Source organism: Hyla sarda, chromosome 8, assembly GCF_029499605.1.
Source record: "Hyla sarda isolate aHylSar1 chromosome 8, aHylSar1.hap1, whole genome shotgun sequence".
Classification (NCBI taxonomy): domain Eukaryota; kingdom Metazoa; phylum Chordata; class Amphibia; order Anura; family Hylidae; genus Hyla; species Hyla sarda.
The window spans coordinates 174,365,433-174,378,711 of NC_079196.1; the positions used below are offsets into that span (position 1 = coordinate 174,365,433).

At 41.6% G+C, this 13,279-nt stretch overlaps 1 protein-coding gene across 8 annotated transcripts in view; it reads left to right on the plus strand.

The window, feature by feature from the left end:
- Positions 1–13,279, plus strand: part of VWA3A (von Willebrand factor A domain containing 3A) — a 247,492-nt gene that overhangs the window by 163,480 nt on the left and 70,733 nt on the right. For all 8 annotated transcript variants that reach the window (XM_056534783.1, XM_056534789.1, XM_056534787.1 and 5 more), the window contains 2 exons: positions 10,815–10,895; positions 11,636–11,730. In XM_056534783.1, the coding sequence (XP_056390758.1) occupies positions 10,815–10,895; positions 11,636–11,730 (176 nt within the window). The remainder of the gene's footprint in view (positions 1–10,814; positions 10,896–11,635; positions 11,731–13,279) is intronic.

The window sequence follows — 13,279 nt, forward strand, 5'->3', positions numbered from 1 at the left end:
GCAGTGTAACTGCGCCTCAATAATGAGTCCACCTTTCTATCAAGGGGATCCTGAAGGTTGCTTCTATCGTCCGCTGGAACAAGGACCCTCCTAGATAGTCTATTGACCGCCATGTCGACCTTAGGTGGAGGAACCCAGGAATCTAATTCAGCCTCCGGCAATGGGTACATGAGTCTGAACCTCCGGGTGAGAACTGCTGGCTTGTCCGGATGTTTCCATTCAGTTTCCATTATTTTCCTGAGGGTATCATCCACCTTGAAAACCCAAGGTTCTCTAGCGGTGGATGTTGAGGCTTCCCCCTGATCAACATCCTGGTCCCCTGACCGGATGGATCTAAATAATCTCTGAATTTTCTCTATTGGAAAAAGTGGTTGAGAGACTACTTCTTCTACAGATAGCTCCGACTGATCTCCCACTGACATGGCGGGGTCTTCTACAACCGAAGGAGGGCTAGATGAGGTTCTAGGCCTTTTGGGAGCTAAGGAATTCTTTATTTCTGAGATAGAATTGCCCATAAACTCTTTCATCCATACAAACATGTCATGGACAGTGGGCTCCGCAGGGTTAGCAGGTGGACGACACCCAGGACACCTATTATACTCATAGGCATCCGGTAGCGGGGTGCCGCAATCAGCACATGTCAAATGACGCTTCTTAGAGGCGGATTTGCGACCTCCAGACAAATGGTCACTCAAGGAAGGATAAGACATTGTCTAAGAGAAAAGAAATCAAAGGGTTAGAAACAATTCTACCTAAACCTGTTGCAGCGCAACCTACAAAATAAATACCTACAAAATTAGGTAAATAGTTTTGCTCTAGCAAAAAACACTCAAGGTATAGCAGAGGTTTAACCAGTGCAAGTACTCCAGCTAGGGTAGCAGCAAGAGACACACTAATGGTCCAGCTGCTTTTTATAGGGGAATGGGCGCCTAGATTTAAGTTAAGCCCCGCCCCCTACAGGATGTGATGTACAATACCGAACAAAACATCCAATTCATGGAGAAATGCAGATTATACAGGATGTGATCCTTCCCACCCTTGGAAGGGGCACATGCACAACAGGATTTGCAAAAAATCCTAGAAATTAAGGTAATCTGCGCTTTAGAAGCGCAGACGCCGGACCGGAAGTCGTCAGACGACGCACTTCCGGTCCACGGAGCTGCCGCAGCAGCGATGGGGCGACACAGACAGCGCTGTCAAATAAGGTAAGGGCGGACTTAGCCCAAACAGTGAGGCATCAGCGGACCCCTAACAGTTAGGAGGGGCGCACAGCGCCGCTCACGCCAACTCTCGCAACTTCGGTCTGAGACCAAAGTCGCGGAACCACTGAGCTTGGGACAGAACGCTGTCCCGCAGTAGAAAAAGATAAGTAAACATATATATATATAAAAAAACCTCTCCCCTAAGGAAGGAGGGGAGAGGGATCCATGCAGGCTCTGTTAAAAAGTAGCAGAGCCTGCACCGTCCTGCTGTCCGCACAGGACAGAAAAAAAGCAGTGTGGCCTAAGGGAGGAGGCCTTATATGGGGTACTAATTAAATGTTCAATTATTTGGGCGGAATAAAAAATTCCACCGTCCTGCCAGCTTCACAGGGGCAGAACACCCCACTTGTGCTGCTGGTTAGGACGTAAGGGAAATAAAAATTACAGAATGGTCGGAAAAATAGGCAAACTTTGGTGCATGATGTTAATAAATATAGTGAAATGCCTTTTCTTTGACTTTTTATTCCAAAATTTACATTGAAATCCAATAGTTAAAAAAAAGCAAACATGTTATTGCTTTTACAATTCATTTTAAAGTAAATTTGCAGGAAATGTATCATCAGAAAACTGTTTAATGATTTTTGATGTGTTTTTTTACACTTTTTATATGTGACAAGCCACAAAAAAAAAATACCCTAAAGTAGTACATAAACTAGTAGATCAGACAAAATGAGGGAGGTTTGTTAAGCTGTGAAAGTTGTGAAAAGTTGCAGATTTTTTAGCTAAACTGGAGGTTTTGTGCAGCTTTTCAAACCATATGCCACTCATGCCAAGGGCAAAGCAAGAAGGGGAACTCAGCTTTGCATGGATGGTACTACTTTTAACACAATTTGCATTTTAAAGGGGTATTCTACTGGAAAACTTTTTTTTTTTTTTTTAATCAACTGATGACAGAAAGTAAAACAGATTTGTAAATTACTTCTATTAAAACTTCTTAATCCTTCTAGTACTTATAGGCTTCTGTATGCTCCACAGGAAGTTCTTTTCTTTTTGAATTTCCTTTCTGTCTGACCACAGTGCTCTCTGCTGACACTTCTGTCCATTTTAGGAACTGTCCAGAGTAGGAGAAAATCCACATAGCAAACCTATCCTGCTCTGGACAGTTCCTGACATGGACAGAGGTGTCAGCAGAGAGCACTGTGGTCAGACAGAAAGGAAATTCAAAAAGAAAAGAACTTCCTGTGGAGCATACATAAGTTGATAAGTGTTAGAAGGATGAAGATTTTTTTTAAATAAAAGTACGGTAATTTACAAATCTCTTTAACTTTCTGTCATCAGTTGATTTAAAAAAAAAAAAAAAAGTTTTCCAGTGTAGTAACCCTTTAAGGCCCCATTCACATGGTGGAATTTCTAAGTGGAATATGGAGATAAATCCTATTGTTTGCAGTGGGATATCCGTGGCTGAAACTTCTGCTGTGGAAATTCCGACTCTGGTCGCTGCAGAAAGAATTGACTTGTCTATGGAGACAGCGCTTTTCCAAGCGGTCCTAGCACCGGCACGTTCTGCTGGCGCCTGCAGCCTGTCGAAATTTTCCAGGCAGACATTGTGCTGTGTGAACATACTCAAAGAGAAGTGTGAATTGTTGCAGCAATCCACGCCAGCTGAGAGTTGGCTTAGATTTCTATTCCTGGGTATGGACAGTCCTGCCAATATCTAAGTGTACAGCCAACTTTATACTGTGGGACTGTCATACTTTTGGATAAGGCAGGATAGTTATACTACAAACACAGATAAGATTCTGTAGGCGGATACCTTGGTGTCTCATGACAAGGGGACTGCATAGTTTCTCACTTCCTAGAGCACTCTTTCCCAACCAGGGTGCCTCCAGCTGTTGCAGAACTACAACTCCCAGCATGCACGGACAGCCAAAGGCTGTCCGTGCATGCCGGGAGTTGTAGTTTTGCAACAGCTGGAGGCACCCTGTTTGGGAAACACTGTCCTAGAGACTGTAAGGCTGCATGCACACCACATTTTTGCTATACAGTTCCCGTATACGGTTTCAAGTTAAAAACCGTATGGAACTGTATAGAAAACCGTATGCATTGACTTAACATTGTAAACCGTATGTCAAATGCATCATCCGGTTTAGTCCGTTTTGCATCCTATACGGTTTTGTCCGTTTTTTTACCCGTACCCAAAACCGTAGTCTACCACGTTTTTTTGGTCCAGGTGAAAAACTGTATTAAACCGTGTATGTTTTTTTTTGTTTTTTTTTTACATGGGAGTCAATGGAAACCATACAGAACTGTATGTGCATACGGTTACATACGGTTTGCACCATACAGTTTTTGACTTTGCACAATTTTTTTTCTTGGAATTTCAATCAAACAAGTAAAACTTTATTCAAAATGGAATGAAAAGTTAAAAACGTATAAGTTTTTTTCTTAAAAAACGGATGCAACCGGACATCATTTTTTAAACCGTATACGGGTTAAAATTTGTACACACGTTTTGATACAGTTTAGTCAGGTTTTGAGGAATCTGTTTTGCATCAAAAACCTGATACGGGATCTCTTTCACCTGACTCCCATTCAATTCATCTACCATAAAGCATATTTACCCTGCTGTTCTGACTATACAGGAAATAAAAATAGTGTCTCCAGTATGGCTGTCCCCTTGAAAAATGTCATAAATAAAAATGAAAGACGGGTATAATAAACGTCACCCGCACAATTAACTGGTGATGCTGGTGACAGATTCTTTTTAATAAAACTAAAATTAAATCCATGACACATTCCCTGTTTGAGACTTTCCAATTGATACAAGGAAACATGGGTGATAATATGTCTTATAAGTATTATTAGCAATATTAGTTAAAGGGGTACTCCAGTGGAAAGCATTTTTTTTTTAAATCAACAGGTGCCAGAAAGTTAAACAGACTTGTAAATGACTTCTATTTAAAAATCCTAATCCTTCCAGTACTTATCAGCTGCTGTATACTACAGAGGAAGTTCTTTTCTTTTTAAATTTCTTTCCATTCTGACCACAGTGCTCTCTGCTGACATCTCTTCCATATCAGGAACTGTCCAGAGCAGGAGAGGTTTGCTATAGGGATTTTCTCCTGCTCTGGACAGTGCCTGACATGGACAGAGTTGTCAGCAAAGAACAAAGCACTGTGGTCAGACAGAAAAGAAATTTAAAAAGAAAATAATGTTCTCTGTAGTATACAGCAGCTGATAAGTACTGGAAGGATTAGGATTTTTAAATAGAAGTAATTTACAAATCTGTATAAGTTTCTGCCAACAGTTGATTAAAAAATGTTTTTCCCACCGGTGTACCCCTTTAAATTGGTTCTAACATGGAAGTAAATCCTACATTTGACCTGATGTTTTTTCTTCAAGTAAAAAGATAAATATCTTAGGGTTAGTCACTGTATATTGGAATGGATGTTGGGGGCGATAATGTCTGGACTGTGATTCTGTGTCTATTTTGTTTGTCTTTTCGTGGTTTGTTTTCCTTTTGCTAATATGATTACATAACACGGAAGCTTATATAATAGAACTGCCATAGTTCTTTGTGATAAAGACATGACTGATGGGAGTGGATCCACATCTTTACCTGATGTATTTAAACATTGTCTTAGTACATTACATTAGTCACTTTCTCAGTGACAGTGGAAGTATGCACACCACGGCACATGTTGTGGGACATGTAAGCATGAGATGAATGAGTGATCCCTGCTTTTCAGATAAGGAGCTTATCATCAAATACTCATGGCTTCTACAGGTCAGACAGTTGCTTTCACATTGTTTCATCTGTAGTAGCCATGTGGGCAAAGCTGCATAGCAGGTAGAAGTGTGCTACAGCGTATTAAAAGAAGGAGCTATTCTGCAGGTGTGCAAGTACCATAAGTTAGGACTACATCTAGAGATATAGCAGAAACACTGAATTGTATTCTTCAAAAGTTATCACAAGTTATAAATAAACCAGCTGTGCTATTAAAAGTGCCTATATATGTGTCCTATATGTGTCTTGTGGTGCAGGACAAGTGGTCTGTTTGTTCTGCACTACAGGAGTTCTGTGGTTTTAAAGGAAATCTGTCAGCTGCAATTCATGTTCCAAACTGCTGACCCTGTTATATAGCTATTAGGGTGAGGAGACACATGGTACCTATCACATATTTGTCTATGCTTCCTTTACATAAAAAAAAAATCTAAAATGTTCTTGTGCAAAGGGTCAAAGAGGCCTTCTAAGACCCTGAAGGCTGGGATGCCTCCTCACTTCCTCTTCAATCCCTGTCCATGTTTGATTGACAGTCAACTGGAAGTGGAGCCCTGTTTCCAGTCTCTTTCCTGTGCTGTGCATACAAATTGGCCCTGATTTACTAAGAGTGGAGTGTTTATTCTGGAGTGATCTCAATATCACTTGTCTTTTTTTTCAGGCTTATTTACTATTCTGCCACACTTTTTTCTGTCGCACTATTCAATTGTCACACAAACTCCGAGCTAAAGAAATTAGTTGTGTGAGTCAAAATGGTTTAGACTTGTTTGTTTAAAAATGTTTCCATGAATCAAAAGTATTCATGTGTTATAATTTTTCAAACATTACAACAATTCACCTTGTTTATCAACTTGGGTGTTAAATTGATTTAGACCTAATATTGCAAATATGTTAAAAAGAAATATAAAATATATACCTATATATATATATATATATATATAAATATATAAACATTACATAATAAATAAACATTAACTATCGCAAAAGCATTCAATATTTTATTCATAAAAGTGTTGAACTGTACAAAATGTTTTCAGGTTATAAAACAAGTTAGTTTCACACAAAACACAATGGTAAACAGTCCCTTGTTAGAAATCACTCCATTTTTGGAATTTCACTCGGCCTCTTGGCTGTCGGTTATGGTATGACGCAAACTCACACTGTTTCTCCAGGTGATTTTGGAAGTACTCAGAGTATTTTTTGTTTTTTGTTGGTAAAACGCCCATTTTTGCATAAAACACGCCCATTTGAGAGTGAAAAAAAAACACTCCGAGTGTTGGTTGTGTGACTAAAATTTGGTCGCATAAATAGTCGCACAGACGTTGTGACTAAAATTTAGGAGCAATAACCGAGAAAAAGAGTCGGTTGGACTTTAGTAAATGAGGGCCATTGTGCGCAGTTAACTCCTTAACGACGCAGGACGTATATTTACGTCCTCCGCCGGCTCCCGCGATATGCCGCGGGGTCGTGCGGTGTCCCCCCGTCATATCGGGTCGGTCCTGGTGGCTATCAACGGCCAGGACCCGCGGCTAATACAGGACATCACCGATCGTGGTGATGCCCTGTATTAGCCCTTCAGACGTGGCGATCAAAGCTGACCGCCGCGTCTGAAGTGAAAGTATCCCGGCTGCTCAGTCGGGCTGTTCGGGACCGCCGTGGTGAAATCGCGGCATCCCGAACAGCTTGCAGGACACCGGGAGGGCCCTTACCTGCCTTCTCGGTGTCCGATCGACGAATGACTGCTCCGTGCCTGAGATCCAGGCAGGAGCAGTCAAGCGCCGATAACACTGATCACAGGCCTGTTAATACACGCCAGTGATCAGGATGAGAGATCAGTGTGTGCAGTGTTATAGGTCCCTATGGGAGCTATAACTGCAAAAAAAAGTTAAAAAAAAAAGTGTTAATAAAGGTCATTTAACCCCTTCCCTAATAAAAGTTTGAATTACCCCCCTTTTCCCATAAAAAAAAATAAAACAGTGTAAATAAAAAAAAAAACATATGTGGTATCGCCGCGTGCGTAAATGTCCGAACTATAAAAATATATCATTAATTAAACCGCACGGTCAATGGCGTACGCGCCCAAAAATTCCAAAGTCCAAAAAAGCGTATTTTGGGTAACTTTTTATACCATTAAAAATGAATAAAAAGTGATCAAAATGTCCGATCAAAACAAAAATTGTACCGATAAAAACTTCAGATCACGGTGCAAAAAATGAGTCCTCATACCGCCCTGTACGTGGAAAAATAAAAAAGTTATAGGGGTCAGAATATGACATTTTTAAACGTACAAATTTTCCTGCATGTAGTTCTGATTTTTTCCAGAAGTACGACAAAATCAAACCTATATAAGTAGGGTATCATTTTAATCGTATGGACCTACAGAATAATGATAAGGTGTCATTTTTACCGAAATATGCACTGCGTAGAAACGGAAGCCCCCAAAAGTTACAAAATGGCGTTTTTTTCTTTGATTTTGTCGCACAATGATTTTTTTTCCGTAGAATTGGTGATGCAATAAAAGAGCCATAATATGGATTTTTAGGTGGAAAATTGAAAGGGTTATGATTTTAAAAAGGTAAGGAGGAAAAAACGAAAGTGTAAAAACTGAAAAACCCTGAGTCCTTAAGGGGTTAAGGACGTAGGGCGTACCTGTACGCCCTATGCCCGGTCTTTAAAACGGGGTCACGCCGTGACCCCGCATCACACCGGGTCGGTCCCGGCTGCTAATCATAGCCGGGACCTTGGGCTAACAGCGCACGGCATCGATCGTTGTGCCGCGCGCTGTTAACCCTTCAGACGCGGCCATCAAAGTTGACCACCGCGTCTGAAAACGAAAGTAAACGCTTCCCGGCAGCTCAGTCGGGCTGATCGGGACATCGCGATAAAATCGTGATGTTCCGATCAGCTGGGACGCAGGCGGAGGTCTCCTTACCTGACTCCGCGGCATCCAATCGTCGATTGATTGCTCCAAGCCTGAGCTACAGGCTTGAGCAATCAAGTCCTTATCTGACTGATCCGTGCAAAGCTATGGCTTTGCAGGGATCAGCATAGGAGATCAGTGTGCGCAGTGTTATAGGTCCCTATGGGAGCTATAGCACTGCAAAAAAAAAGTGTAAAAAAAAGTTAACAAAGGTCATTTAACCCATTCCCTAATAAAAGTTTGAATTACCCCCCCCTTTTCCCATAAAAAAAAACTGTGTAAATAAAAATAAACATATGTGGTATCGCCGCGTGGTCAATGGTCAATGGCGTGCGCGCAAAAAAATTCCAAAGTCCAAAATAGTGTATTTTTGGTCACTTTTTATATCATGAAAAAATTCATAAAAAGTGATCAAAAAGTCCAATCAATAAAAAAATGGTACCGATAAAAACTTCAGATCACGGCGCAAAAAATGAGTCCTCATACCGGCCCGTACGCGGAAAAATAAAAAAGTTATAGGGGTTAGAAGATGAGAATTTTTAACATATACATTTTCCTGCATGTAGTTATGATTTTTTTTCGAAGTACGACAAAATCAAACCTATATAAGTAGGGTATCATTTTAACCGTATGGACCTACAGAATAAAGATAAGGTGTTATTTTTACCAAAAAATGCACTACGTAGAAACGGAAGCCCCCAAAAGTTACAAAATAAAATTTTTTCTTCAATTTTGTTGCACAATGAATTTTTTTTCAGTTTTTGGGTAAAATGACTAATGTCACTGCAAAGTAGAATTGGTTGCACAAAAAATAAGCCATCATATGGAATTTTATGTGCAAAATTGAAAGCATTATGATTTTTAGAAGGTGATAAGGAAAAAATGAAAATGCAAAAAGGAAAAACCCTGCGTCCTTAAGGGGTTAAAGGGGTACTCTGCTGGAAAACATTTATTTATTTATTTTTAAATCAACTGGTACCTGAAAGTTAAATAGATTTGTAAATTACTTTTATTTAAAAATCTTAATCCTTCCAGTACTTATCAGCTTCTGTATGCTCCAGAGGAAGTTATTTTCTTTTTTCTTTCTGTCTGACCACAGTGCTCTCTGCTGACACCTCTGTCCATGTCAGGAACTGTCCAGAGCAGGAGAAAATCCCCATAGCAAACCTCTCCTGCTCTGGACAGTTCCTGACATGGACAGAGGTGTCAGCAAAGAGCACTGTGGTCAGACAGGAAAGAAACTAAAAAAGAAAACAACTTCCTGTGGAGCATACAGCAGCTAAGTATTGGTAGGATTAAGATTTTTAAATAGAAGTAATTTACAAATCTGTTTAAAGGGGTACTCCGGCCCTAGACATCTTATCCCCTATGCAAAGGACAGGGGATAAGATGTCTGATCGCGGGGGTCCCGCCTCTGGGAACCCCCCATGATCTCTCCTGCAGAAACACCTGTCATCTGCTGCTTGGAGCGAACTTCGCTCTGTGCCTGATGACGGGCAATACAGGGGTCAGAGTATAGTGACGTCACGGCCCCGCCCCCTCGTGACGTTACACCCCGGCCCCTCAATTCAAGTCTATAAGAGTGGGCCTGATCACCTGTCATCAGGCACAGAGTGAAGTTTGCTCCGTGTAGCATATGACAGGGGGGCTGCAGGAGAGATCGCGGGGTTCCCAGCGGCGGGACCCCTGCAATTAGACATCTTATCCCCTATCCTTTGGATAAGGGAAAAGATGTCTTGGGGCGGAGTACCCATTTAACTTTCTGACACCAGTTGATTTAAAAAAAAAACAATTGTTTTCCACCTGAGTACCCCTTTAAGAGATTTGAAAACAGGACTCGGCTTCCAGCTAATTGTCAATCAAGCTGGGACAGGGATAGGAGGGGGCGGGAGGAGACATTCCAGCCTCCAGTGACATTTGGCATCGGAGAATAAAATCATTTTTCTGTGTTATGGAAATACAGACAGTTATATGAAACATACCATAATTTTCCTTACCCTTACAGCTATCCAGCAGTGTCAGCAGTTTGCAACATAATTGTGCGGTTTTGCACAATAGAGGCAGGACCCAGCATGCCGGGTCCCGCCTCCATTGCTCAAAGCCAACTATTTACATATTAGCAATGGAGACTAATACAACAGGTATCTCAGGAATCGGACCATGGATCCGGCTGTCAGTTTCCCTTTAAAGCTTGATGTCCTCTGCTTAGAATATCCCATCGATGTGTGGTTAATGAAAAGGGCAAAAAATGCCTTAGTGCACCCTTCAAAGTCTTTCTAGACATAATGCCATTATCATCTGTGCTCTGGATCTCGAAAGGCATTTGAGCTGCAGCTATGTTGTAGTACCTAATGCGGCAGCACTATGGTAAAACCCAGAACGTTATTATTATTGGTGAAGATCAATCACCTATCAGTCGCACCTGCTAGTAATATGTCATCCATCTTTAAAACCACAGTATCTTTTTAAAGGCGCTCTTACACTCAGCACCACCTGTCGCACCTTTACTACTTGTGGATCATTGTAGACTGTACTTGGACTTACCACTGTTTGAAGTCCAGGTCCCGCCTGCAATTCAGAATCACAAGCGCTAGCCTCAACAGGTAGCACAGCATGTAAGAGCAAAATATATCACTTGACAATAATGAACCAACCATGGTCACTATTAGTCTGTTTCTGTTTATATTATTTAGTAGAGGATACAGCAGGTACCCGACTTGACTTTTGATTGTGATTATTTTTTTTCTATGAAGAAATCGGTTCACATTGCTTTTAAACCTCTCATGTTATCAATAAAGGTTGTAGACAGAGGCTAGATCCTAGCACCTCACAAATGTACCTACTTTTATCTATATCTATCTGTCTATCTATCCCATACATTGACACTTATTTTATTATTGTTTTTTTTTAGCGGGCAATGATGCAGTTTGAATGGCACGATGGGACTGTAAAAAACATTCATGTTGATCCCCCAGTGCTTTATGAATACCAGGTAACTCTTCTGATGATTACGCAAAGTACAGTACCATAGTTAGGCTATGTTTACTCACAATATGGCCCCTTTTTTAAGCTATGAAACAAATAGCACAAAAAAATGATTAAAAAACCAGACAAATTATTTTCGTCCCATATTTTATATCATTAAACGGGTACTCTGGGCATAAGAAATCTTATCCCCTATCCTTTGGATAGGGGATAAGATGCCTGACCGCAGGGGTCCCGTCGCTGGGGACCCCCACAATCTGTCATTGCACACCCACCTTTGTGGCAGCGCTGGAGGCTCCGAGTGTGTAGTGTGACAACCACGGGGCCGGAGTATCGTGACGTCACGACTCCACCATCGTGTGACGGCACGCTCCGCCCCCTTAATGCAAGTCTATGGAAGGGGCGGAGACTTGCATTGAGGGGGCGGAGCATGACGTAACATGGGGGCGGAGCCATGACGTCACAATACTCTGGTCCCGTGATCGTGATTCATGAGACCCGGAGCGATGTTCGCTCTGGAGGCTGATGACAGCGGGGTGCTGCAGAAAAGCTTGCGAGGGTCGCCAGTGGCGGCACCCTCACGATCAGACATCTTATCCCCTATCCTTTGGATAGGGGATAAGATGTCTTAGGGCGAGAGTACCCCTTTAAGATTAAAATGTACTGATCATAAAGTGACTGATATAATGTGTAATAGACATATAATATGTGTATATATTCTTCTTTGTCTTTGTGTCTAATATACAGAAACAGCTAGCCAAGATGGCGCGGAACTATGAGAAAAGAATAGACTGGCTAACAAAGGGAAGCAGAAGACTATGGGGGACAGTTTGTGAAAAAAGGTGCATATAGATGAAGATTCTCAATAAGGTTTAGTTTAGAACTGCCTTTGCCTTTTAATGTCAATGTTCAAATTGCCGTTGGCGTATCCATCAACAGTTCTGTCAGATCTGACAGCAAGAATAGCGCTTCATGCATACATTTTTTGCCATTGAGATGATGGGAGCTACAATGGAATCCTTTTTGATGTCATTCAGGTCTGTCAGGAAGTATGGAAATTTGTTGTAGGATGGATCCAGTTTAGCTTCATGGTTTGCATTACTAATGGGAGCCACAATGCATATGGCAACAAAGCTTATATGGGCACTCTCATAACCCCTCAAGGACCATGGGTTTTTCCGTTTTTGCACTTTCATGTTTTCCTCCTTACCTTTAAAAAAATCATAACTTTATTAATTTTGCACATAAAAATCCATATGATGGCTCATATTTTGCACCACCAATTCTACTTTGTGATGACATCAGTAATTTTACCCAAAAGTCTACGACGAAACGGAAAAAAAATCATTGTGCGACAAAATTGGGGAAAAAAAACACAATTTTGTAACTTTTGGGGGCTTTTGTTTCTATGCAGTACATTTTTCGGTAAAAATGAAACCTTATCTTTATTCTATAGGTCCATAAGATTAAAATGATACCCTACTTATATAGGTTTGATGTTGTCGTACTTCTGGAAAAAATCATAACTACATGCATGAAAATGTAGATGTTTAAAATTGTCATCTTCTGACCCCAATAACTTTTTTTATTTTTTAGCGTACGGAGCGGAATGAGTGATAATTTTTTGCACCGTGATCTGAAGTTTTTAGCGGTACCATTTTTGTATTGATCAGACTTTTTGATCGCTTTTTATTCATTTTTTTCATGATATAAAAAGTGACCAAAAATACACTATTTTGGACTTTGGAATTTTTTTCTGCATATGCCATTGACTGTGCAGTTTAATTAATAATATATTTTTATAATTTGGACATTTCCGCACGCGGCGATACCACATATGTTTATTTTTATTTACACTTTTTTTTTTTTAACCCCCTTAAGGACACATGATGTTCTCATACGTCTCCATTTCCGAGTCCTTAAGGACACATGACGCATGAGAACATCATGTGCTTTCCCGGCCCCCCGCAGCCATCTGGAGCGGAGCCGGTGCCCGATACTTGCTGAAATTGTTCAGCAGGCATCGCGGCATATCGCCCAGGGGGGTCATGATGACCCCCCATGTCGGCGATGGCCGCAGATCGCTGGAATATTCAACCCAGCGATCTGTGGCGGATTCCGGGTCAATCGGGTCTCCAGTGACCCGGAATTACTGGCTGATCGGGGCTGTCTCTGACGGCCCCGAACAGCCATAGCCAGCAGGGGTGAGGTGGCACTGGTGCCACCTCACGATCGACCTGATTCGTCGGCCGGTTTACCGGCCGACCAATCAGGGCACCTGCTGCGGGTGTCTCTCCCGCAACCCGCTCCGCCCCTCTTCCGGAGGACGTGAGCGGGTGCTGGACTGGGACCCCGGCAGCTGGGGACCCCCAGGAGCGGCGGCGAGGGACT